The 25,056-nt window shown below is 51.3% G+C and overlaps 1 protein-coding gene across 7 annotated transcripts in view; it reads right to left on the bottom strand.

Annotated features, from left to right (window-relative positions):
- DTNB (dystrobrevin beta) overlaps positions 1 to 25,056 on the bottom strand; it is a 169,567-nt gene that overhangs the window by 102,834 nt on the left and 41,677 nt on the right. For all 7 annotated transcript variants that reach the window (XM_066547681.1, XM_066547680.1, XM_066547679.1 and 4 more), the window contains exon 10: positions 21,230 to 21,354. In XM_066547681.1, coding sequence (XP_066403778.1) covers positions 21,230 to 21,354 — 125 coding nt within the window. The remainder of the gene's footprint in view (positions 1 to 21,229; positions 21,355 to 25,056) is intronic.

Here is a 25,056-nt window from a genome sequence, read left to right as displayed (position 1 = left end):
GAAATACAAAAGGAAACAGACAGGGATCCTGTTAGAGGGCAGGAAAACAACCAAAACCAGATAGGGAGACTGTGAGAGACAGAAAAACAAATGGAAACAGCCCAAAACAGACAGGGATGCTGTAAGAGAGGAGAAAATACACAAGGAAACAACCCAGCATGGACAGGGAGCCTGTTAGAGAGGAGAAAAACGACCCAAAACAAACAGGGATCTTGTTAGAGAGCAGAAAATACACAAGGAAACAGACAGGGATCCTGTTAGAGGGTGGGAAAACAACCCAGGACAAACAGGGATCCTGTCAGAGAGGAGAAAATACACAAGGAAACAGCCCAACACTACCAGGGATCCTGTCAGAGAGGAGAAAAACAAGGAAACAAACAGGGAGCCTGTTAGAGGGCAGGAAATACAAATGAGAACAACCCAACACAGACAGGGATGCTGTTAGAGAGCAGGAAAACCAACAAGGAAACAACCCAGGACAAACAGGGATCCTGTCAGAGAGGAGAAAATACAAAAGGAAACAGCCCAACACAGACAGGGATTTGATTAGAGGGTAGAGAAACAACCCAGCAGTGACAGGAATCCTGTTAGAGAGCAGGAAAACAACCCAAAAGAGACAGGAATCCTGTAAGAGAGCAGGAAATACAAATGGAAACAACTCAACACAGACAGGGATGCTGTTAGAGAGCAGGAAAACCAACAAGGAAACAACCCAAAAGAAACAGGAATCCTGTTAGAGAGCAGAGAAACAACCCTACACAGAGAGGGAGCCTGTTAGAGGGCAGGAAATACAAATGGGAACAACCCAGCACAGACAGGAATCCTGTTAGAGAGGAGGAAAACCATCAGGGACAGCCCAGCACTGCCAGGGACCCTGAGAGAAATGAGAAAATACAAAAGGAAATAACCCAGGACAGACAGGGATCCTGTTAGAGGGCAGAGAAACTAATAGGGACAACCCAGCAGTGACAGGGAGCCTGTTAGAGAGCAGAAAAACAACCCAAAAGAGACAGGGATCCTGTTAGAGAGCGGGAAATACAAAAGGAAACAGGCCAGGATAAACAGGGATCCTGTTAAAGAGCAGAAAAACAACCCAAAACTGACAGGGATCCTGTTAGAGAGCAGGAAAACCAACAAGGAAACAACCCAACATGGACAGGGATCCTGTTAGAGAGCAGGAAATACAAAAAGAAACAGCCCAGGATAAACAGGGATCCTGTTAAAGAGCAGAAAAACAACCCAATATGGACAGGGATCCTGTTAGAGGGCAGGAAATACAAAAGGAAACAGCCCAACAGCCCAAAAAAGGCACAGGACTGGGTTTGTCCCTCTGAGACACTCCTGAGAGCCATGAAAAAATAGCCTGGAAACACCTAAAATACTTAAAACAGGGATTTTACTATTGAAATTAATATTTAAATGAAAAATATTCTGGATTCAGCTAACAAGGAAGGATTTTTGTGGCTTGATAACCTCAGCAGGAATCCAAACTATCCAGGCAGGAGAGTGGTCAGCAGGGAATGGTCAGTGAGGGAATGGTCAGTGAGGGAATGGTCAGTGAGGGAATGGTCAGTGATGGAATGGTCAGCAGGGAATGGTCAGCAGGGAATGGTCACTGATGGAATGGTCAGCAGGGAATGGTCAGTGAGGGAATGGTCAGCAGGGAATGGTCAGCAGGGAATGGTCACTGATGGAATGGTCAGCAGGGAATGGTCAGCAGGGAATGGTCAGTGAGGGAATGGTCACTGATGGAATGGTCACTGATGGAATGGTCACTGATGGAATGGTCACTGATGGAATGGTCAGTGAGGGAATGGTCAGTGAGGGAATGGTCAGTGATGGAATGGTCAGCAGGGAATGGTCAGTGAGGGAATGGTCAGCAGGGAATGGTCACTGATGGAATGGTCAGCAGGGAATGGTCAGTGAGGGAATGGTCAGCAGGGAATGGTCACTGATGGAATGGTCAGTGAGGGAATGGTCAGTGAGGGAATGGTCAGTGATGGAATGGTCAGCAGGGAATGGTCAGTGAGGGAATGGTCAGCAGGGAATGGTCACTGATGGAATGGTCAGCAGGGAATGGTCAGTGAGGGAATGGTCAGCAGGGAATGGTCACTGATGGAATGGTCAGCAGGGAATGGTCAGCAGGGAATGGTCAGCAGGGAATGGTCAGCAGGGAATGGTCACTGATGGAATGGTCAGTGATGGAATGGTCAGTGAGGGAATGGTCAGCAGGGAATGGTCACTGATGGAATGGTCAGCAGGGAATGGTCAGCAGGGAATGGTCAGCAGGGAATGGTCAGCAGGGAATGGTCACTGATGGAATGGTCAGCAGGGAATGGTCAGCAGGGAATGGTCAGTGAGGGAATGGTCAGTGAGGGAATGGTCAGCAGGGAATGGTCAGCAGGGAATGGTCAGTGATGGAATGGCCAGTGAGGGAATGGTCAGTGAGGGAATGGTCACTGATGGAATGGTCAGTGAGGGAATGGTCACTGATGGAATGGTCAGCAGGGAATGGTCAGTGAGGGAATGGTCAGCAGGGAATGGTCACTGATGGAATGGTCAGCAGGGAATGGTCAGCAGGGAATGGTCAGCAGGGAATGGTCAGTGAGGGAATGGTCAGTGATGGAATGGTCAGCAGGGAATGGTCAGCAGGGAATGGTCAGCAGGGAATGGTCAGCAGGGAATGGTCACTGATGGAATGGTCAGTGATGGAATGGTCAGCAGGGAATGGTCAGTGAGGGAATGGTCAGCAGGGAATGGTCACTGATGGAATGGTCAGCAGGGAATGGTCAGCAGGGAATGGTCAGTGAGGGAATGGTCAGTGAGGGAATGGTCAGCAGGGAATGGTCAGTGAGGGAATGGTCAGTGAGGGAATGGTCAGTGAGGGAATGGTCAGCAGGGAATGGTCACTGATGGAATGGTCAGTGAGGGAATGGTCAGCAGGGAATGGTCAGCAGGGAATGGTCAGTGAGGGAATGGTCAGTGATGGAATGGTCAGCAGGGAATGGTCAGCAGGGAATGGTCAGCAGGGAATGGTCACTGATGGAATGGTCAGTGATGGAATGGTCAGTGAGGGAATGGTCAGTGAGGGAATGGTCAGCAGGGAATGGTCAGCAGGGAATGGTCACTGATGGAATGGTCACTGATGGAATGGTCAGTGAGGGAATGGTCAGTGAGGGAATGGTCAGCAGGGAATGGTCAGTGAGGGAATGGTCAGTGAGGGAATGGTCAGTGAGGGAATGGTCAGCAGGGAATGGTCAGCAGGGAATGGTCACTGATGGAATGGTCAGCAGGGAATGGTCAGCAGGGAATGGTCAGTGAGGGAATGGTCAGTGAGGGAATGGTCAGTGATGGAATGGTCAGCAGGGAATGGTCAGCAGGGAATGGTCAGCAGGGAATGGTCACTGATGGAATGGTCAGTGATGGAATGGTCAGTGAGGGAATGGTCAGTGAGGGAATGGTCAGCAGGGAATGGTCAGCAGGGAATGGTCACTGATGGAATGGTCACTGATGGAATGGTCAGTGAGGGAATGGTCAGTGAGGGAATGGTCAGCAGGGAATGGTCAGTGAGGGAATGGTCACTGATGGAATGGTCAGTGAGGGAATGGTCAGCAGGGAATGGTCAGCAGGGAATGGTCAGTGAGGGAATGGTCAGTGAGGGAATGGTCAGCAGGGAATGGTCAGCAGGGAATGGTCAGCAGGGAATGGTCAGTGATGGAATGGTCAGCAGGGAATGGTCAGTGATGGAATGGTCAGCAGGGAATGGTCAGCAGGGAATGGTCAGCAGGGAATGGTCACTGATGGAATGGTCACTGATGGAATGGTCACTGATGGAATGGTCAGCAGGGAATGGTCACTGATGGAATGGTCACTGATGGAATGGTCAGCAGGGAATGGTCAGCAGGGAATGGTCAGCAGGGAATGGTCAGCAGGGAATGGTCACTGATGGAATGGTCAGCAGGGAATGGTCACTGATGGAATGGTCAGCAGGGAATGGTCAGCAGGGAATGGTCACTGATGGAATGGTCAGCAGGGAATGGTCAGCAGGGAATGGTCAATAAAAAGGATTTCAAACCCTGCCCAGAGCAGCTCTGGGCTGCTGCGCCTGCCTCAGTTTCCTTCCTGAGCCGGGCACAAACCCCTCCCTGCCTGGAGATGGGGGTAACCTCATTTCCCAGGCTGTGCAAAGCAATTAATGAACTAATTAATTAATGAATGAATTCTGGAAATGGGACGAGGCTGAGGAGGAAAAGGTGTTTTTGGGAGCAGGTGACAAAGGCCCTGCAGGGCTTCTGCTCCAGCCACCGCCCCAGGCTGAGGAGGAGCTTGAATATTCACAGCTGGACACGGGAGGAATTACATGAATTAAAGGAGGAATTAATTAATTAATTTAATTCCTCCCATAGTTTGGTAAGGAAAAATCAGGGATGGGTAAGGAAAAATCAGGGATTGGAGAGGAAAATCAGGGATTGGTGAGGAAAATCAGGGATGGGTAAGGAAAATCAGGGATGGATGAGGAAAAATCAGGGATGGGTAAGGAAAATCAGGGATGGGTAAGGAAAAATCAGGGACTGGTAAGGAAAAATCAGGGATTGGCAAGGAAAATCAGGGATCGGTGAGGAAAAATAAGGGATTGGTGAGGAAAATCAGGGACGGGTAAGGAAAATCAGGGATTGGTGAGGAAAATCAGGGACTGGTAAGGAAAAACCAGGGATTGGCGAGGAAAATCAGGGATGGGTAAGGAAAATCAGGGATGGGCACTGGAGGTGGCCCAGCAAAGGGGACAGGCACTGCCCTGGCCCTGCTGCCAGCCCAGCTCAGCTCTGAGCTCCCCAGGTGCCTCCATGGAGCTGCTCTGTCCTGCGCCCTGTGCTCCTGGTGCCACTCAGCCCAAAGCCACCCCCGCAAAGGAGGAAAATCACAAACAGCTTCCAATCCACCAACAATGTAGGTTAAAGGCGTCTCATCCAAAAATAGCAGCCTCAGTTTCTGCCAAAGGGAAACATTTCCCACATTTCCAACGTGCTGGGATCTGTGGCAGGGCCTCCCCACCTGCCTGCTCCGTGTGCCTGGGCAGGAGGCTCAGGGATTGATCCCTGTCCTCTGGGAAACTGCAAACCCGGGGGGTTTTAGCAGCAGGAATGACCAATTTCAGTGTTAATTCCACTGGGTTTGTGGTCATTTTAAAGAGAGTTGAAGGTGATTCTGCTCGGGTGGTCAGAAATAAATTAAAGAGAAGTTAAAGAACAATCACAATCCTGAGAATCTGAACAGATAAATTGGGATTTTACCCACCAGAACTGAGGAAAACCAATCCCTGAGGGCCACTGCAACACCTGGTGCTGATCAATACAATTTACTGCACACACTGCCGCGTTCCTGAGCCGTTTTGTCACCAAACCCCTGCTGGGTTTTACCTCACACCAATTCCTGTGAGCGCCTCATCCCCGGCGGGGCAGGGAGCAGCTGGGAATGGAGCAGCAGCACCTGGCCAGAGGTCACCGCGCCCCAATCCCCTCGGCAGGCCGGGCTGGGAAACGCGAACCTGCTGCCCCCGGGATGGAGCCATCCACAGCCTCCGGGGAAACGCGGCTGGGGAGGGGGCTCAGGGACTGGGAAGGGACATCAGGGATGGGGAAGGAAAGATCAGGGATGGGGAAGGAAAAACCAGGGATGGGGAAGGAAAGATCAGGGATGGGGAAGGAAAAATCAGGGATGGGGAAGGAAAGATCAGGGATTGGGAAAATCAGGGATGGGGAAGGAAAAATCAGGGATGGGGAAGGAAAAATCAGGGATGGGGAAGGAAAGATCAGGGATTGGGAAAATCAGGGATGGGGAAGGAAAAATCAGGGATGGGGAAGGAAAAATCAGGGAAGGAAAATTCAGGGATGGGGAAGGAAAAATCAGGGATGGGGAAGGGAAAATCAGGGATTGGGTAAGGAAAAATCAGGGAAGGAAAAATCAGGGATGGGGAAGGAAAGATCAGGGATGGGGAAGGAAAGATCAGGGATTGGGTAAGGAAAAATCAGGGAAGGAAAAATCAGGGATGGGGAAGGAAAAATCAGGGATTGGGGAAGGAAAAATCAGGGATTGGGAAGGAAAAATCAGGGATTGGGAAAATCAGGGATGGGGAAGGAAAAATCAGGGATGGGGAAGGAAAAATCAGGGAAGGAAAAATCAGGGATGGGGAAGGGAAAATCAGGGATGGGGAAGGGAAAATCAGGGAAGGAAAAATCAGGGATGGGGAAGGAAAAATCAGGGATGGGGAAGGGAAAATCAGGGATTGGGTAAGGAAAAATCAGGGAAGGAAAAATCAGGGATGGGGAAGGAAAGATCAGGGATGGGGAAGGAAAGATCAGGGATTGGGTAAGGAAAAATCAGGGAAGGAAAAATCAGGGATGGGGAAGGAAAAATCAGGGATTGGGGAAGGAAAAATCAGGGATTGGGAAGGAAAAATCAGGGATTGGGAAAATCAGGGATGGGGAAGGAAAAATCAGGGATGGGGAAGGAAAAATCAGGGAAGGAAAAATCAGGGATGGGGAAGGGAAAATCAGGGATGGGGAAGGGAAAATCAGGGAAGGAAAAATCAGGGATGGGGAAGGAAAAATCAGGGATGGGGAAGGGAAAATCAGGGATGGGGAAGGAAACATCAGGGATTGGGTAAGGAAAAATCAGGGAAGGAAAAATCAGGGATGGGGAAGGAAAAATCAGGGATGGGGGAAGGAAAAATCAGGGATTGGGTAAGGAAAAATCAGGGAAGGAAAAATCAGGGATGGGGAAGGAAAAATCAGGGAAGGAAAAATCAGGGATGGGGAAGGAAAGATCAGGGATTGGGTAAGGAAAAATCAGGGATTGGGGAAGGAAAAATCAGGGATGGGGAAGGAAAAATCAGGGAAGGAAAAATCAGGGATTGGGGAAGGAAAAATCAGGGATTGGGAAGGAAAATTCAGGATTTGGCAAAGAAAAAGTCAGGCTCCCCGCTCGGAGCTGGGGAGGGGGCTCTGCTCTGTTCTGCCCACCCTGGGGAGGGGGCTCTGCCCTGCTCTGCTCGGAGCTGGGAAGCAGGGAGGAGGAAAGGGAATGTTTGGGGTGTTCCCTGGAACAGTGCCGGGCTGCCTGGACAGCGACCCCGAGAACACCCCAGAAATACCCTGAGCACACCCCAAAAACACCCTGAGCACATCCCAAACATACTCTGAGCACACCCCGAAAACAGCCCAAAACCACCCCGAAAACAGCCCAAAAACACCCCAAGAACAGCCCCAAAACACCCCAAAAACACCCTGAGCATATCCCAAACATACCCTGAGCTCACCCTGAGAACAGCCTGAGAACACCTCGAAAACACCCTGAGCACACTCTGAGTACACCCCAAACATACCCTGAGCAAACCTCGAGCACACCCCAAAAACACCCTGAGCACACCCCAAACATACCCTGAGCACACCCCAAAAACACCCTGAGCACACCCCAAACATACCCAAAAAACACCCTGAGCACACCCCGAAAACAGCCCAAAAACACCACAAGAACACCCCAAAAACATCCTGAGCACACCCCAAACATACCCTGAGCTCCCCCCGAGCACACCCCGAGCTCACCCCTGTCCAAGCAGCTCCTCCATCCCTCTCCCATCCCCTCCATCCCTCTCCCATCCCCTCCATCCCTCTCCCATCCCCTCCGTCCCTCTCCCATCCCCTCCATCCCTCTCCCATCCCCTCCATCCCTTTCCCATCCCCTCCATCCCTCTCCCAGCCCCTCCATCCCTCTCCCAGCCCCTCCATCCCTTTCCCATCCCCTCCATCCCTCTCCCATCCCCTCCATCCCTTTCCCATCCCCTCCATCCCTCTCCCAGCCCCTCCATCCCTTTCCCATCCCCTCCATCCCTCTCCCAGCCCCTCCATCCCTTCCCGGATGGCTCCTCCGTCCCTCCAAGCCGTTCCTGCATTCCTGTCCGGGCTGATCCTCCTGCATCCCTCGGAGCCGAACCTACAAAACTCTGAGAGCCGACCCTACAAAGCACAGGGAGCCGACCCTACAACGCTCTGGGAGCCGACCCTACAAAGCTCGGAGCCTACAAGGCTCAGAGAACCGATCCTACACTGTTCAGAGCTGACCCTACAAAGCTCAGAGCCGATCCTACGAAGCTCAGAGAACCGATCCTACAAAGCTCAGAGAACCGATCCTACAGGGCTCGGAGCCGATCCTATAAAGCTCAGAACCGATCCTACAAAGCTCAGAGCCGATCCTACAAAGCCCGGTGCCGACTCTACAAGGCTCAGAAAACTGATCCTACAAAGCTCAGAGAACCGACCCTACAAAGCTCAGGGAGCCGATCCTACAGGGCTCGGAGCCGATCCTACAAAGCTCAGAGAGCCGATCCTACAAAGCTCAGAGAGCCGATCCTACAAAGCTCGGAGAGCCGATCCTACAAAGCTGGGAGAGCCGATCCTACAAAGCTCGGAGCCGATCCTACAAAGCTCAGAGAGCCGATCCTACAAAGCTCGGAGCCGACCCTACAAAGCTCAGAGCAGATCCTACAAAGCTCGGAGCCGACCCTACAAAGCTCAGAGAGCCGATCCTACAAAGCTCAGAGAGCCGATCCTATAAAGCTCAGAGCCGACCCCACACAGCCCCGAGCGCTGTCCCCGGCTCCGGGAGCCGCTCCAGGGCCGTTCCCAGCAGCCGGACCCCGCTCCGGGCCGGTCCCGCCGCTCCTCGGGCCGAGCCCGGCCGGGAGGACCCGGAGCGGCCCCGGAGCCCCTGGGAGGGACCGGGCCAGGCCCGGGGCACGCACCTGCCCCGCCCGGTGCCCGCTGCTGCCATCCCGGCCCGGGGCACGCACCTGCCCCGCCCGGTGCCCGCTGCCGCCATCCCGGCCCGGGGCACGCACCTGCCCCGCCCGGTGCCCGCTGCTGCCATCCCGGCCCGGGGCACGCACCTGCCCCGCCCGGTGCCCGCTGCTGCCATCCCGGCCCGGGGCACGCACCTGCCCCGCCCGGTGCCCGCTGCTGCCATCCCGGCCCGGGGCACGCGCCTGCCCCGCCCGGTGCCCGCTGCCGCCGCTGCCGCCGCTGCCGCCGCCGCTCATCCCGGCCCGGCTCCATCCCGGGGATGCGCGCACCCCCGCGCTGTCTCCATGGCAACGGGGCCGCCGCGGGAGCGCGCACGGCCCGGCCCCGCCAGCGGCGCCCGGAAAATGCGCTCGGGCCGCTCGCGGGGGAGCCGGCCTCGAAATGTGGATTATTAATATTATTTCTATTTTTTTCAATCATTTTTCCTTTTTTTTTTTTTTTAGTTTTAATTTAAATTTTCCTGGGTTTTAAGTTTTCACAGCAACTGCCTCAAAATATTATTATTATTATTATTATTATTATTATTATTATTATTATTATTATTATTGTTGTTGTTGTTGTTGTTGTTGTTGTTGTTTTTATTTATTAATTTTAGTTTTAATTTTCCTGCTTTTTAAGGTTTCACAGCAACTGCCTCAAAATATGTCTTATTATTATTTTTTTAAATAATTTTTCAATTTTTTTTTAGCTTTAGTTTTAATTTTCCTGCCTTTTAAGTTTTCACAGCAACTGCCTCAAAATATGTCTTATTATTATTATTTTTTTAAATCATTTTTTCAATGTTTTTTAGTTTTAGTTTTAATTTTCCTGCTTTTTAAGTTTTCGCAGCAGCTGCCCCAAAATATGTATTAGTATTATTATTTATTGTTTTAAAAATTATTTTAAAATTTTTAAACTTTTTTTTTAGTTTTAGTTTTAATTTTCCTGCTTTTTAAGTTTTCATAGCAACTGCCTCAAAATATGTCTTAGTGTTATTATTTATTATTATTTTTTCAAATTTTTTTTACTTTTAATATTCCTGCATTTTAAGTTTTCACAGCAACTGCCTCACAATATGTCTTATTATTATTATTTATTATCCTATTATTATTAATCTTTTCAATAATTTTTAAATTTTTTTTGTTTTAATGTCAATTTTCCTGCTTTTTAAGTTTTTGCAGCAAATCCCTCAAAATATGTCTTTTTCTTATTATATTATTTATTATTTTTCAAATTATTTTTTTAGTTTTAATTTTATTTTTCCTGCTTTTTAAATTTTCATTTCTTACAAATGTTTTCTAAATCTACCCCATGTTGCTCTGTTGGAGGGAGGAGGAAACAGCCCACAGCCACCTCCAAGGAGTTCTTTAACAGACAAACAAAGAAAGAAACAAAAAGATGATCACAGAATGAAAAAACAGCTTGGAAAAGACCCCCAAGCTCACTGAGTCCAACCTGACTGACCTCCTGTTTATTTCACTCCAATCTTCCTCCTGAATCAGTTAATTTCAAATAAATTAACATAAAATACAAAACTTATCTTCCAGTGCCACCCCAGCCTGGGGCAGGGATTCCTCTCAGTGCCCCAGCCCAGCCTCGGGCACTGCCAGGGATCAGTTAATTTAAAATAAATTAACATAAAACACAAAACTTATCTTCCACACCCAATATTCATCAAGAGAAGTGTACCCACAGCAAGGGGGGAGGAAAAGCTGGGCTGTAGGGGGGAATATTCTCCTGAACCCACAAAGTTCCACAGGCAGGGATTCCTCCCACTGCCCCAGGCTGCTCCAGCCTGGCCTTGAGCACTGCCAGGGATCAGTTAGTTTAAAATAAATTACTATAAAAGTACAAAACTTATCTTCCACACCCAATATTCATCAAGAGAAGTGTTCCCACAGCAAGGGGAGAGGAAAAGCTGGGCTGTAGGGGGGAATATTCTCCTGAACCCACAAAGTTCCACAGGCAGGGATTCCTCTCACTGCCCCAGGCCGGCCTTGGGCACTGCCAGGGATCAGTTAATTTAAAATAAATTAACATAAAACACAAAACTTATCTTCCACACCCAATATTCATCAAGAGAAGTGTACCCACAGCAAGGGGAGAGCAAAAGCTGGGCTGTAGGGGGGAATATTCTCCTGAACCCATCCAGTGTCATGGCCAGGGATTCCTTCCACTGCCCCAGGCTGCTCCAGCCTGGCCTTGGGCACTGCCAGGGATCAGTTAGTTTAAAATAAATTACTATAAAAGTACAAAACTTATCTTCCACACCCAATATTCATCAAGAGAAGTGTACCCACAGCAAGGGGGGAGGAAAAGCTGGGCTTTAGGGGGGAATATTCTCCTGAACCCACAAAGTTCCACAGGCAGGGATTCCTCTCAGTGCCCCAGGCTGCTCCAGCCTGGCCTTGGGCACTGCCAGGATCACTCTGGGAATTCTGTGCCCCCAGGCTCACAGGGAGGAACTTTATTGCCATAAATCCATTTCCAGTGGGTTTATGGCATTAAAGAGGAAAAGTCACAACTTCCCTTGGCTGTTTATCCCAGCTCTGTCGTGACCAGGAGATTCCTGGCTGGAATTAGTTTGGCTTCAGCCTAAGGACAAGCCCAGGGCTGGGTCCTGCAGGGTTAGCACAGGCCCAGGAGTGCAGGCACAGCTCTGGGAGGATGATGATGGTCACTGAACCAATGCTGGCCACTCCTGGGACTGGGGAGGTCACAGAGCCCCTCAGCAGCACTGCCAGGGAGCAGCCCTGTGGCACCGGCAATGGGCTGGGGCAGGATGGGTGAATTCAGGACAATTCAACAAAAATCCGAAATAAATCCCTCAGAATTAAAACAAACCCTCAGAAATCCGAAATAAACCCCTCAGAGTTAAACCCCAGAGCTGGGGGGTCCCAGTTCCTTCTGCTGGGTGATATCCCAATATCCAATATCCCAACAGCTCAATATCACAGTATCCAATATCCCAATATCCTATATCCCATATCCCAACATCCCATATCTCGATATCCCAGTATCCCAACATTAAATATCTCAGTATCCCATATCCAATATCCCAGTATCCCATACCCAGTATCCCAGTATCCAATATCTCAATATCCCAGGATCCAATATCCAGTATCCCAGTATCCAGTATCCCAATATCCAATATCTCATATCCCAAAATCCAGTATCTCATATCCCAATATCCCATATCCCAATATCCAATATCCAGTATCCCTTATCCCAGTGCCCCAATATTCTAGTGTCCCAAAATTGCAATATCCCATATCCCATATCCCAATATCCCATATTCCAGTATCCCATATCACAATATCCTGTATCCCAATATCCCATATCCCATACCCCAATATCCCATACCCCACACCCCAATATCCCAATATCCCATATCCTATACCCCTACCCCAATATCCCATACCCCATACCCCAATATCCCATATCCCAATATCCCATACCCCATAGCCCAATATCCCATACCCCATACCCCAATATCCCATACCCCATACCCCAATATCCCATACCCCAATATCCCATACCCCATACCCCAATATCCCATACCCCAATATCCCAATACCCCAATATCCCATACCCCATACCCCAATATCCCATACCCCAATATCCCATACCCCATACCCCAATATCCCATACCCCAATATCCCATACCCCATACCCCAATATCCCATACCCCAATATCCCATACCCCAATATCCCCTATCCCAGCAGCCCTCCCTCCGCCCCTGCCTGGCTGTGCCCAGTGCCTGCCCTGGAGAGCCACGAGAGGAGCTCAGGTGCAGGCAGGGCAGGGACAGCCAGGGCAGCTGCACACAGCAGGGACAGAGCTCCTGACACACAGCCTGCTCCTGCTCCTGTTCCAGATCCTGACACACAGCCTGCTCCTGCTCCTGTTCCAGATCCTGACACACAGCCTGCTCCTGCTCCTGTTCCAGATCCTGACACACAGCCTGCTCCTGCTCCTGTTCCAGATCCTGACACACAGCCTGCTCCTGCTCCTGTTCCAGATCCTGACACACAGCCTGCTCCTGCTCCTGCTCCTGTTCCAGATCCTGACACACAGCCTGCTCCTGCTCCTGTTCCAGATCCTGACACACAGCCTGCTCCTGCTCCTGTTCCAGATCCTGTCCCACATCCTGCTACAGATCCCTGATCCTGCTACAGATCCTCCTACAGATCCCTGCTCCTGTTCCAGATCCTGACACACAGCCTGCTCCTGCTCCTGCTCCCGTTCCAGATCCTGACACACAGCCTGCTCCTGTTCCTGTTCCAGATCCTGACACACAGCCTGCTCCTGCTCCTGTTCCAGATCCTGTCCCACATCCTGCTACAGATCCCTGATCCTGCTACAGATCCTCCTACAGATCCCTGCTCCTGTTCCAGATCCTGACACACAGCCTGCTCCTGCTCCTGCTCCTGTTCCAGATCCTGACACACAGCCTGCTCCTGCTCCTGCTCCTGTTCCAGATCCTGACACACAGCCTGCTCCTGCTCCTGCTCCAGATCCTGACACACAGCCTGCTCCTGTTCCTGTTCCAGATCATGACACACAGCCTGTTCCTGTTCCTGTTCCAGATCATGACACACAGCCTGCTCCTGCTCCTGCTCCAGATCCTGACACACAGCCTGCTCCTGCTCCTGCTCCTGTTCCAGATCCTGACACACAGCCTGCCACAGATCCTGCTCCTGTTCCTGTTCCAGATCCTGCTCCTGCTCCCAGATCCTGACACACAGCCTGCTCCTGCTCCTGCTCCTGCTCCAGATCCTGCTCCTGCTCCAGATCCTGACACACAGCCTGCTCCTGCTCCTGTTCCAGATCCTGCTCCTGCTACAGATCCTGACACACAGCCTGCTACAGATCCCTGATCCTGCTCCCAGATCCTGACACACAGCCTGCTCCTGCTCCTGTTCCTGCTCCTGTTCCAGATCCTGCTCCTGTTCCAGATCCTGACACACAGCCTGCTCCTGCTCCTGTTCCAGATCCTGCTCCTGTTCCAGATCCTGACACACAGCCTGCTCCTGCTCCTGCTCCCGTTCCAGATCCTGCTCCTGCTCCCAGATCCTGACACACAGCCTGCTCCTGCTCCTGTTCCAGATCCTGCTCCTGTTCCAGATCCTGACACACAGCCTGCTCCTGCTCCTGCTCCTGCTCCTGTTCCTGCTCCTGCTCCAGATCCTGCTCCTGCTACAGATCCTGACACACAGCCTGCTACAGATCCCTGATCCTGCTCCTGTTCCTGCTCCCAGGCCCTGCTCCTGTTCCAGATCCTGTCCCTGCTCCCAGATCCTGACACACATCCTGCCACAGATCCTCCTCCTGTTCCAGATCCTGTCCCAGATCCTGTTCCTGCTCCCACATCTTGCTACAGATCCCTGATCCTGCTACAGATCCTGCTCCTGTTCCAGATCCTGCTACAGATCCCTGATCCTGCTACAGATCCTGCTCCTGTTCCAGATCCTCCTACAGATCCCGCATCCTGTCCCAGATCTGCTCCAGATCCTGCTCCCTGATCCTCCTCCTGTCCCAGATCCTGCTCCTGCTCCTGTCCCAGATCCTGCTCCCTGCTCCTGTCCCAGATCCTGCTCCTGCTCCTGTTCCAGATCCTGCTCCTACTCCAGATCCTGCTCCCAGATCCTGACACACAGCCTGCTCCTGCTCCTGTTCCAGATCCTGACACACAGCCTGCTCCTGCTCCTGTTCCAGATCCTGCTCCCTGATCCTCCTCCCAGATCCTGCTCCCGTTCCTGTCCCAGATCCTGCTCCTGCTCCTGTCCCAGATTCTGCTCCCGTTCCTGTCCCAGATCCTGCTCCTGCTCCTGTTCCAGATCCTGCTCCCTGATCCTCCTCCCAGATCCTGCTCCTGCTCCTGTTCCAGATCCTGCTCCCCCGCTCCTGCTCCCAGATCCTGCTCCTGCTCCTGTCCCAGATCCTGCTCCTGCTCCTGTCCCAGATCCTGCTCCTGCTCCTGTCCCAGATCCTGCTCCTGCTCCTGTCCCAGATCCTGCTCCTGCTCCTGTCCCAGATCCTGCTCCCCCGCTCCTGCTCCCAGATCCTGCTCCTGCTCCTGTCCCAGATCCTGCTCCCCCGCTCCTGTCCCAGCCCTGCAGTGGAGCAGCAGAAAAACACTCCTGGAAAAACCAAACTCCCAGTTTGCTCCTGCCATGGCAGGGACACCTCCCAGTGTGCCAGGGTGTCCCAGTGTCCATCCCGGCCTTGGGCACTGCCAGGGATCCAGGGTGGGCACCCTGTGCCAGGGAACAATTCCTCATTCCCAAATCCTGTCCAGCCCTGCCATGGGGTGGCTGTGCCACTTCCATTACACTTTAAAACCAAAGATTTAATGTCAGGAATTTGCATTAGGTGAGTCTGGAGTCAGATCCTGAACCCCACAGAGGTGATGGAGCACTTTGAATGATTCCTCCCAGAAAAAGTGACCATGCCAACACCACCCTCTGCTTTACCAATCACACCCAACCTCCAGGTGCCACCATTCCCCATCCCACGCTCTGCCAGCCCAGAGAAAGGGCAGCCTCTGAGCTGACACCTAAACCCAACCATGATCTGCATGGAATTACCTCCAACAGCCAGGAAACTCCACCAGACACAGAATCAAGGGAAAGGGAAAGGGAAAGGAGAAGGAGAAGGAGAAGGAGAAGGAGAAGGAGAAGGAGAAGGAGAAGGAGAAGGAGAAGGAGAAGGAGAAGGAGAAGGAGAAGGAGAAGGAGAAGGAGAAGGAGAATCCTTCCCAGCCCAATTTGTGCCCCATCCCCACCTTGTCCCCAGCCCAGGGCACTCAGTGCCACATCCAGGAATTCCCAGGACACCCCAAACCTCCCTGGGCAGCCCCTGCCAAGGCCTGAGCCCCCTTTCCATGCAGAAATTCCTCCTGATGTCCACCCTGAGCCTGTCCTGAGGCCATTTCCTCTGTCCTGTCCCTGTCCCCTGGGAGCAGAGCAGCAGCTACAATCTGGAGGAGGATGCAGGGAGATCAGGGAATGCAGAATGCCCCAAACCAGCAGGAAATTGCAGAATTTCCGTTTTTGCTATCACATTTTTGCTATCCATTTTTGCTATTTTTGCCTGGCTGCAGGAATGCAGGTGAACACTCCCTTATTCCTGGAAAAGGGAGGGAAGCAAATCCCTGATTCCCTCAGGGATGTACATCTGGGGCTCCAGCAGTGGATCCAGCACAATCCCTGACTCTGAGGCTCCATTAACATTTCTGTCTGCATTTTTCCTATCTGCTAAAGCAGTGAGAAACACTGAGATAACAGAGCTTCCATCACACAGCCTGACTGCAATTCTGAGGGGATTTAAAACCACTCCTGACCTGGTCTTAAAGGTTCAGTGGTGCAGATTCCTATTGGGTTTGCTGGGAAATGTCCCAGCAAAGGCAGGAATGATGAATGTGACTCCATGCTCTCAGCAGGCTGATTTATTACTTTATGATGCTATATTATAAAAAAGAATACTGTACTAAACTAAAGAATACAGAGAGGATACTTAGTAAATGCTAAAAAGATAATAATGAAAACTTGTGACTCTTCCCAGAGTCTCGACACAGCTTGGCCCTGATGGTCTTGAAGGTCTCTTCCAACCCGGTGGTTCTGGGAATTCTGGGAATTTGGGAATTTTGGTAATTCTGGGAATTTGGGAATTTTGGAAATTCCCAACGACCAGGGAGGTGGTGGAGTCCCCATGCCTGGATGTGTTTAACAAAGCCTGGATGTGGCACAGGGGGCCAGGGTTGAGTTGAGGTGTTGGGGATGGGTTGGACTCGATGGTCTTGGAGGTCGCTTCCAACCTGGGAATTCTTTGGGAATTCTGGGAATTCTGATCCCCACCTTGTCCCCAGCCCAGGGCACTCAGTGCCACATCCAGGTGACACCTGCAGGGATGGGCACCCCAAACCTCCCTGGGCAGCCCCTGCCAAGGCCTGAGCCCCCTTTCCATGCAGAAATTCCTCCTGGTGTCCACCCTGAGCCTGCCCTGGCCCAGCCTGAGGCCATTTCCCCTTGTCCTGTCCCTGTTCCCTGGGAGCAGAGCCCGACCCCCCCTGGCTGTGCCCTCCTGGCAGGGACTTGTGCAGAGCCACAAGGGCCCCCTGAGCCTCCTTTGCTCCAGGCTGAGCCCCTGCCCAGCTCCCTCAGCCCCTGCTGGGGCTCCATTCCCTGCCCAGCTCCCTCAGCCCCTGCTGGGGCTCCATTCCCTGCCCAGCTCCCTCAGCCCCTGCTGGGGCTCCATTCCCTGCCCAGCTCCCTCAGCCCCTGCTGGGGCTCCATTCCCTGCCCAGCTCCCTCAGCCCCTGCTGGGGCTCCATTCCCTGCCCAGCTCCCTCAGCCCCTGCTGGGGCTCCATTCCCTTCCCACTTCCATTCCCTTCCCAGCTCCTCCCTCACAGCTCATTCCCCTGCACCAAACCACTCACAGCAACTCCTAACTCATTGTTTACATTCCTTCTGCCCACTTTTGTGTTTCCTCCCTCAAAGAGCACAGCTGGGTTTTTCTCCCCTTCCAAGCCTTCTTTTCCCTGGAACCTTTGGCCAAGTATTGTTAAACTCCCCTAGTTATTAATATTTCATTCTCTGTTTACTCAGCTGCAGCAGAGCTCAGCTTTTCTGCAGCCTCTCCCCCCGTTTATTTGTGGGTGCTGATGGTGCTGCAGGTGCTGCTTCCCTCACCCCAATCAAACACAATCCACCCCTGGGCACCCCAGAAGTGGCTCCCTGGGGCCTGCAGCAATTCCTGCATGGGGCTGGGTTCCAGCAGAGAACCCCCCTGCCTACAGCCCCTCAAACCAGGGGCCTTCATTGTGATTTTTGTTGTTTTGCTATTTTTGTTCTTTCAGTGGTGCCACAGCAGCCCAAAGGCCTCGTGTCCCTCACACGGACCCCAGTGGGTCCCTTTTTGTCCCTGGGCTATCAATCCCCTGCTCCCAGGGCTCCTCTGTCCCAGAGCTGCCCTTGGGCCAGCAGGCCCCATGTCCCCATCCTTTGCTTTTTAGGGCATTGGGTTTACATTTAATTAAAGCTGGCAGCACACAGCAGATGCCTCTGAGCTGCTGCCAGGAGTGGCCCTGTCCCCACTGTCCCTGTCCCTGCAGGAGGTGTGACATGTCCCCACTGTCCCTGTCCAGCCCTGTCCCCATGTCCCTGTCTCCATGTCCCTGTCTCCATGGCCCTGTCCCTGCAGGAGGTGTGACATGTCCTCACTGTCCCCACTGTCCCTGCAGGAGCTGTCCAGCCCTGTCCCCATGTCCCTGCGGGAGGTGTGACATGTCCTCACTGTCCCAGTCCCTGCAGGAGCTGTGCAGCCCTGTCCCAGCCCTGTCCCCATGTCCCTGTCCCTGCAGGAGCTGTGCAGCCCTGTCCCCATGTCCCTGCAGGAGGTGTGACATGTCCCCATGTCCCAGCCCTGTCCCCACTGTCCCTGCAGCAGGTGCCCAGCCCACAGGGAAAAACACGAGTGGATTCCAATCTGATGGGACTGGAAACAAAAGGTGTTTGTGGTGAGGCTGAGCTGGACCCTCCCCTAAATCCAGATTTAGGGCTATGGTGGGCTCCTGGCCAAGGCAGTGCCAGGTGGGAATGGAGAGGCAGTGATGGGAAAGGAAAGGAAAGGAAATGCCAGGCTGGGAAGGAAAGGCAGGGATGGATCAGGAGGGAAAAGCAGTGATGGGTTGGGAAGGAAAGGCAGTGATGGGTTGGGAAGGAAAGGCAGGAATGGGTTGGGAAGGGAAAGCAGTGATGTTTGGGAAGGAAAGGCAGTGATGGGTTGGGAAGGAAAGGCAGGAATGGATCAGGAGGGAAAGGCAGGAATGGGTTGGGAAGGAAAGGCAGGGATGGATCAGGAGGGAAAGGCAGGAATGGGTTGGGAAGGGAAAGGCAGTGATGGGTTGGGAAGGGAAAGCAGGGATGGCTGGGAAGGAAAGGCAGTGATGGGTTGGGAAGGAAAGGCAGTGATGGGTTGGGAAGGAAAGGCAGTGATGGATCAGGAAGGAAAGGCAGTGATGGGTTGGGAAGGAAAGGCAGGGATGGATCAGGAGGGAAAGGCAGGAATGGGTTGGGAAGGAAAGGCAATTCCAGGTTGGGAAGGAAAGGCAGGGATGGGCTGGGAATTGGATCCCAGTGCTGCTCCTCCTCACCCTCTCCTACAGATGGGAACAGTTTCCCCCAGGCTCTGTAGGACACTGAGACTGATCTGCAGACTGACTGCAGCTCGTTTGGGTCTTTGTCTCTCAGTTTTTACTGTGCAGGTGAAGTGTGACAGAGTGGGGAAGCAGAGTGGCCTCAAGCTGCTCAAACCAGCAGCAGTGCAGGGGTTTTCCATCCAAGCCACCCCTCCAACAGCAGGGTGACAACAAGGCCATGGAGAGGGACATGGGCGTGAGGGCAAGGCCCCTGGGCTGGCCCATGGTGCTGTTTGGAGAATTTCATTTACAATAAATGAGAAATCAGAGCCTGACCCAACACAGGGAGGAGCGAGAGGTGCCACTGGTGGGGACAGGGAGGTGACAGGCAGGACACAGCCAGGCCTGGCTGCAGCTGCACCAAACCCCTCACAAGCACAGCCCCAGAAGGTTCTCCTGAGAAACATTCACACCAACACAGCAGAGGAAAACCTGAAACATTGACACCACCACAACAATGAAAAACCTGAAACATTGACACCACACAGCAGAGAAAAACCTGAAACATTGACACCAACAGAGCAGAGAAAAACCTGAAACATTGACACCAACAGAGCAGAGAAAAACCTGAAACATTGACACCAACACAGGAATGAAAAACCTGAAACATTGACACCAACACAGCAGAGGAAAACCTGAAACATTGACACCAACACAGGAATGAAAAACCTGAAACATTGACACCACCACAACAATGAAAAACCTGAAACATTGACACCACCACAACAATGAAAAACCTGAAACATTGACACCACCACAACAATGAAAAACCTGAAACATTGACACCACACAGCAGAGAAAAACCTGAAACATTGACACGAACACAGGAATGAAAAACCTGAAACATTGACACCAACACAGCAGAGGAAAACCCTGAAACATTGACACCACCACAACAATGAAAAACCTGAAACATTGACACCAACAGAGCAGAGAAAAACCTGAAACATTGACACCACACAGCAGAGAAAAACCTGAAACATTGACACCAACACAACAATGAAAAACCTGAAACATTGACACCAACAGAGCAGAGAAAAACCTGAAACATTGACACCAACACAGCAGAGGAAAACCCTGAAACATTGACACCACCACAACAATGAAAAACCTGAAACATTGACACCACACAGCAGAGAAAAACCTGAAACATTGACACCAACAGAGCAGAGAAAAACCTGAAACATTGACACCAACACAGGAATGAAAAACCTGAAACATTGACACCAACAGAGCAGAGAAAAACCTGAAACATTGACACCACCACAGCAGAGAAAAACCTGAAACATCGACACCAACACAACAATGAAAAACCTGAAACATTGACACCAACAGAGCAGAGAAAATCCTGAAACATTGACACCAACAGAGCAGAGAAAAACCTGAAACATTGACACCAACACAGGAATGAAAAACCTGAAACATTGACACCAACACAGCAGAGAAAAACCTGAAACATTGACACCACCACAGCAGAGAAAAACCTGAAACATCGACACCAACACAACAATGAAAAACCTGAAACATTGACACCAACAGAGCAGAGAAAATCCTGAAACATTGACACCAACAGAGCAGAGAAAAACCTGAAACATTGACACCAACACAGGAATGAAAAACCTGAAACATTGACACCAACACAGCAGAGAAAAACCTGAAACATTGACACCAACACAGCAGAGAAAAACCTGAAACATTGACACCAACAGAGCAGAGAAAAACCTGAAACATCGACACCAACACAACAATGAAAAACCTGAAACATTGACACCAACAGAGCAGAGAAAAACCTGAAACATCGACACCAACACAACAATGAAAAACCCGAAACATTGACACCACACAGCAGAGAAAATCCTGATATTCTCTGCAGGCCCAGGGCTGCTCACTGCCCTGAGCCCAGGGCTGGGGAGGGGGCTCAGGGGGACTCACAAAATGGGGGGCAGGTTTGGGGGGTCAGGAGGGAGCTCAGGGGTGAGGAGGGGGCTCAGGGGTCCTCACACCATGGGGATGAGGTCTGGGGGGGTCGGGAGGGGGCTCAGGGGTACTCACACGATGTGGGCCAGGTCTGGGGGCTCAGAGGGGGTTCAGGGGGGCTCAGGGGGGCTCAGGGGGGTTCAGGGGGGCTCAGGGGGTCTCAGGGGGTCTCAGGGGGGCTCAGGGGGGTTCAGGGGGGCTCTCAGGTACTCACACGATGTGGGCCAGGTCCAGGGGCCTCTCGGGCTGCTCGGGGAAGAGCGGGCGGGGCGGGTCCCGGCTGGGCACGCAGCCCAGAGAGCGGCTGATGGCGTGGGTGAGCTTCTTGGCTGGGGATTTCTGGGGAAAAACGGGGAAATGGGATTGCACAGGTGAGAGGGGACAGCACAGGGGAGAGGGGATTGCTGGGGGAAAACAGGGGAAATGGGATTGTACAGGTGAGAGGGGATTGTACAGGGGAGAGGGGATTGTACAGGGGAGAGGGGATGGTACAGGGGAGAGGGGATTGTACAGGTGAGATGGGATTGCACAGGGGAGAGGGGATGGTACAGGGGAGAGGGGATTGTACAGGTGAGATGGGATTGCACAGGGGAGAGGGGATGGTACAGGGGAGAGGGGAAAAACAGGGGAGAGGGGATTGCTGGGGAAAAACAGGGGAAATGGGATTGTACAGGTGAGATGGGATTGTACAAGTGAGAGGGGATTGTACAGGGGAGAGGGGATTGTACAGGGGAGAGGGGAAAAACAGGGGAGAGGGGATTGCTGGGGAAAAACAGGGGAGAGGGGATTGTACAGGTGAGATGGGATTGTACAGGTGAGATGGGATTGCACAGGTGAGATTGGATGGCTGCACAGGTGAGATGGGATTGTACAGGTGAGATGGGGATGGCTGCACAGGTGAGATGGGATTGTACAGGTGAGATGGGGATGGCTGCACAGGTGAGATGGGATTGTACAGGTGAGATGGGGATGGCTGCACAGGTGAGATGGGATTGCTGCACAGGTGAGAGGGGATTGCACAGGTGAGATGGGGATTGTACAGGGGAGAGGGGATTGTACAGGGGAGAGGGGAAAAACAGGGGAGATGGGATTGTACAGGTGAGATGGGGATGCCTGCACAGGTGAGATGGGGATGGCTGTACAGGTGAGATGGGATTGCTGCACAGGTGAGATGGGATGGGTGCACAGGTGAGATGGGGATGGCTGCACAGGTGAGATGGGATTGCTGTACAGGTGAGATGGGATTGTACAGGTGAGATGGGATTGCTGCACAGGTGAGATGGGGATGGCTGCACAGGTGAGATGGGATTGCTGCACAGGTGAGATGGGATTGCACAGGTGAGATGGGATGGCTGCACAGGTGAGATGGGATTGTACAGGTGAGATGGGATGGCTGCACAGGTGAGATGGGATTGCACAGGTGAGATGGGATTGCACAGGTGAGATGGGGATGGCTGCACAGGTGAGATGGGATTGCACAGGTGAGATGGGGATGGCTGCACAGGTGAGATGGGGATGGCTGCACAGGTGAGATGGGATGGCTGCACAGGTGAGATGGGGATGGCTGCACAGGTGAGATGGGATTGCACAGGTGAGATGGGATTGCACAGGTGAGATGGGGATGGCTGCACAGGTGAGATGGGATGGCTGCACAGGTGAGATGGGGATGGCTGGGGGAGCAACACAGGTGAGCCTGGGATTGCACAGGTGAGCCTGGAGGTTTCTGGGGGAACAAGCACAGGTGACCCTGGGGGTTCCTGCAGGAGAAAGCACAGGTGAGCCCTGGATTTCTGCTCAGGTGAGCCTGGGATTGCTGGGGGAACAAGCACAAGTGAGGGGAGGGATTTCTGGGGAAACAACACAGGTAAACAACATGGGATTACACAGGTAAACCCAGGGGTTTCTAGGGGAACAAGCACAGGTGAGCCCTGGGATCACACAGGTGAGACAGGGATTGCTGTGAGACAGGTGAGATGGGGATTTCTGGGGGAACAAGCACAGGTGAGCCCGGAATTTTAAGGGAACAAGCACAGGTGAGTAAAGGAATGTTACCCCCATGGATAGAGTGACAAAACTGTCCTTTGTCCCCTTAAAAAGGAAAGAAGCCCACAAGTTTCTCTCCTCAATTAGGTGAAAAGACACCTCATAGGACCTGGGGACTTCACCTCAAACTTAAGGACAGCCAATTGGACAGGAACCAAAAAGTCCCACCTGAGCAATTCACTAGAAAAAGAAGAGAACAAGGAAACCAATCCCTTTTGTGAGGTGTTTTACCAGGACCTCTTGCACCCGGCTCAGTTTTTCTCTGTAAAGAGTTTTGTTATTTTGCCTTTTATTAAAACCTTTTTGTTTCCAACACCACCACAGAAGCCATCCTGCTGATTTTATGCCTTCTGATGTAGCTGAAGCTGTCTTGGGTGTGAAATAAATCTCCAAGAGTTTATGAAATAAATCTCCAAGAGCCTATGAGGCCTGGCTGGAGCAGACCCACATTTCAGGTGAGCCTGGGGGTTTCTGGGGGAACCAGCACAGGTGAGCCCAGAATTTTGGGGGAAGAAGCACAGGTGAGTATAGGAATGTTCCCCCTGTTGATGGAGTGACCAAACTGTCCTTTGTGCCCTTAAAAAGGAAATAAACACAGAAGTTTCTCTCCTCAATAAGTAAAAAGACACCTCATAGGACCTGAGGGACTTCACCTCAAGCTTAAGGATGGCCAATGGGACAGAAGCCAAACTGCCTGAGCAATTCACTAGAAAAAGAAGAGAACAAAGAAATTAATGGCTTTTGTGAGGTGTTTTACCAGGAGCAAAAACCTCTTACACCTGGCTCAGTTTTTCTCTGTAAAGAGCTTTGTTATTTTGCCTTTTATTAAAACCCTTTTTGTTTCCAACACTGCCACAGAAGCCATGCTGCTGATTTTATGCCTTCTGAGGTATATTATATATTATATATTATATATTATATATTATATATTATATATTATATATTATATATTATATATTATATATTATATATTATGTATTATGTATTATATATTATATATTATGTATTATATATTATATGTTATATGTTATATGTTATATGTTATATGTTATATATTATATATTTTATGCCTAGCTGAGCTATCTTGGGTGTGAAACAGATCTCCAGGAGCTTTTGAGACGTGGGTTGAGGAGACTCAAATTTCAGGATCTGGGGGTTCCCGGGGGAAGCAGCACAGGTGAGCCCTGGGAGGAAGGGCAGGGCAGGCACTCACACCTGGGACAGGCAGCAGAGGGCCCAGGAACAGAAATGCCCAGCACCCCTGGGAAATCAGGGCACTGGGGAACGAGTTCTGGGAGGCTCTGAAGGCCTCTGACGGTGGAAATGGAAAGTTTTAACAAAATGATGGAAGATTAGGAGGTAAACCAATTACCTGGGGGCTCTCTCAGGAATTAATCCCAGCCCATCCCATTAAGGGATTTTTACATCACTCTCTGAACACGGAGGGGGCATTTTGAGGGCAGGAGCAGCCACTTGCCAAATTCCTGTCCTCTACAGGCACAGCCAAGGTGGGGCAGCGCTGGGACAGGCAGGAGTGACTTGGGCTCCTTTCACAACTCCCCTCAGTGGTGCTAAGTGATTAATGTTGCTGCTAGAAATGAAGGGATGGGACTATTTTCAAGCTAAGAACAATTAATTTTTTAATAAATATAAATATTAATCTCAGAGGCTGTGAGATTTTAGAGGAGCAAGCATTTGGCTACAGCTTCTTCATTAAAGGCAATATGTAACTCTGTAATCAACAGAGAGCTGCCACGGGATTTATTTTACCTTTTTAACCTATCACTTTTACTGACTTCTGCTGCACCATGGATACTTTTATCTAATGGGCTTTTAGCTCCCAGGCTTTCATTGTAACTTCTGAACTCTCAGTTTATCCGACACAACCACACCCCTACATTATAAACCCTTCACTATTTTACCCAACACAGTTTCTCACTTATTTAAGGCATATTCTTACTTACAACCATAGAAACATACATGTATGATTTTTCTGCT

This window comes from Molothrus aeneus, chromosome 3 (assembly GCF_037042795.1).
Source record: "Molothrus aeneus isolate 106 chromosome 3, BPBGC_Maene_1.0, whole genome shotgun sequence".
Lineage (NCBI taxonomy): Eukaryota > Metazoa > Chordata > Aves > Passeriformes > Icteridae > Molothrus > Molothrus aeneus.
Note: the sequence above shows the minus strand (reverse complement) of the source record. Positions and strands in the feature narration are given on the sequence as shown.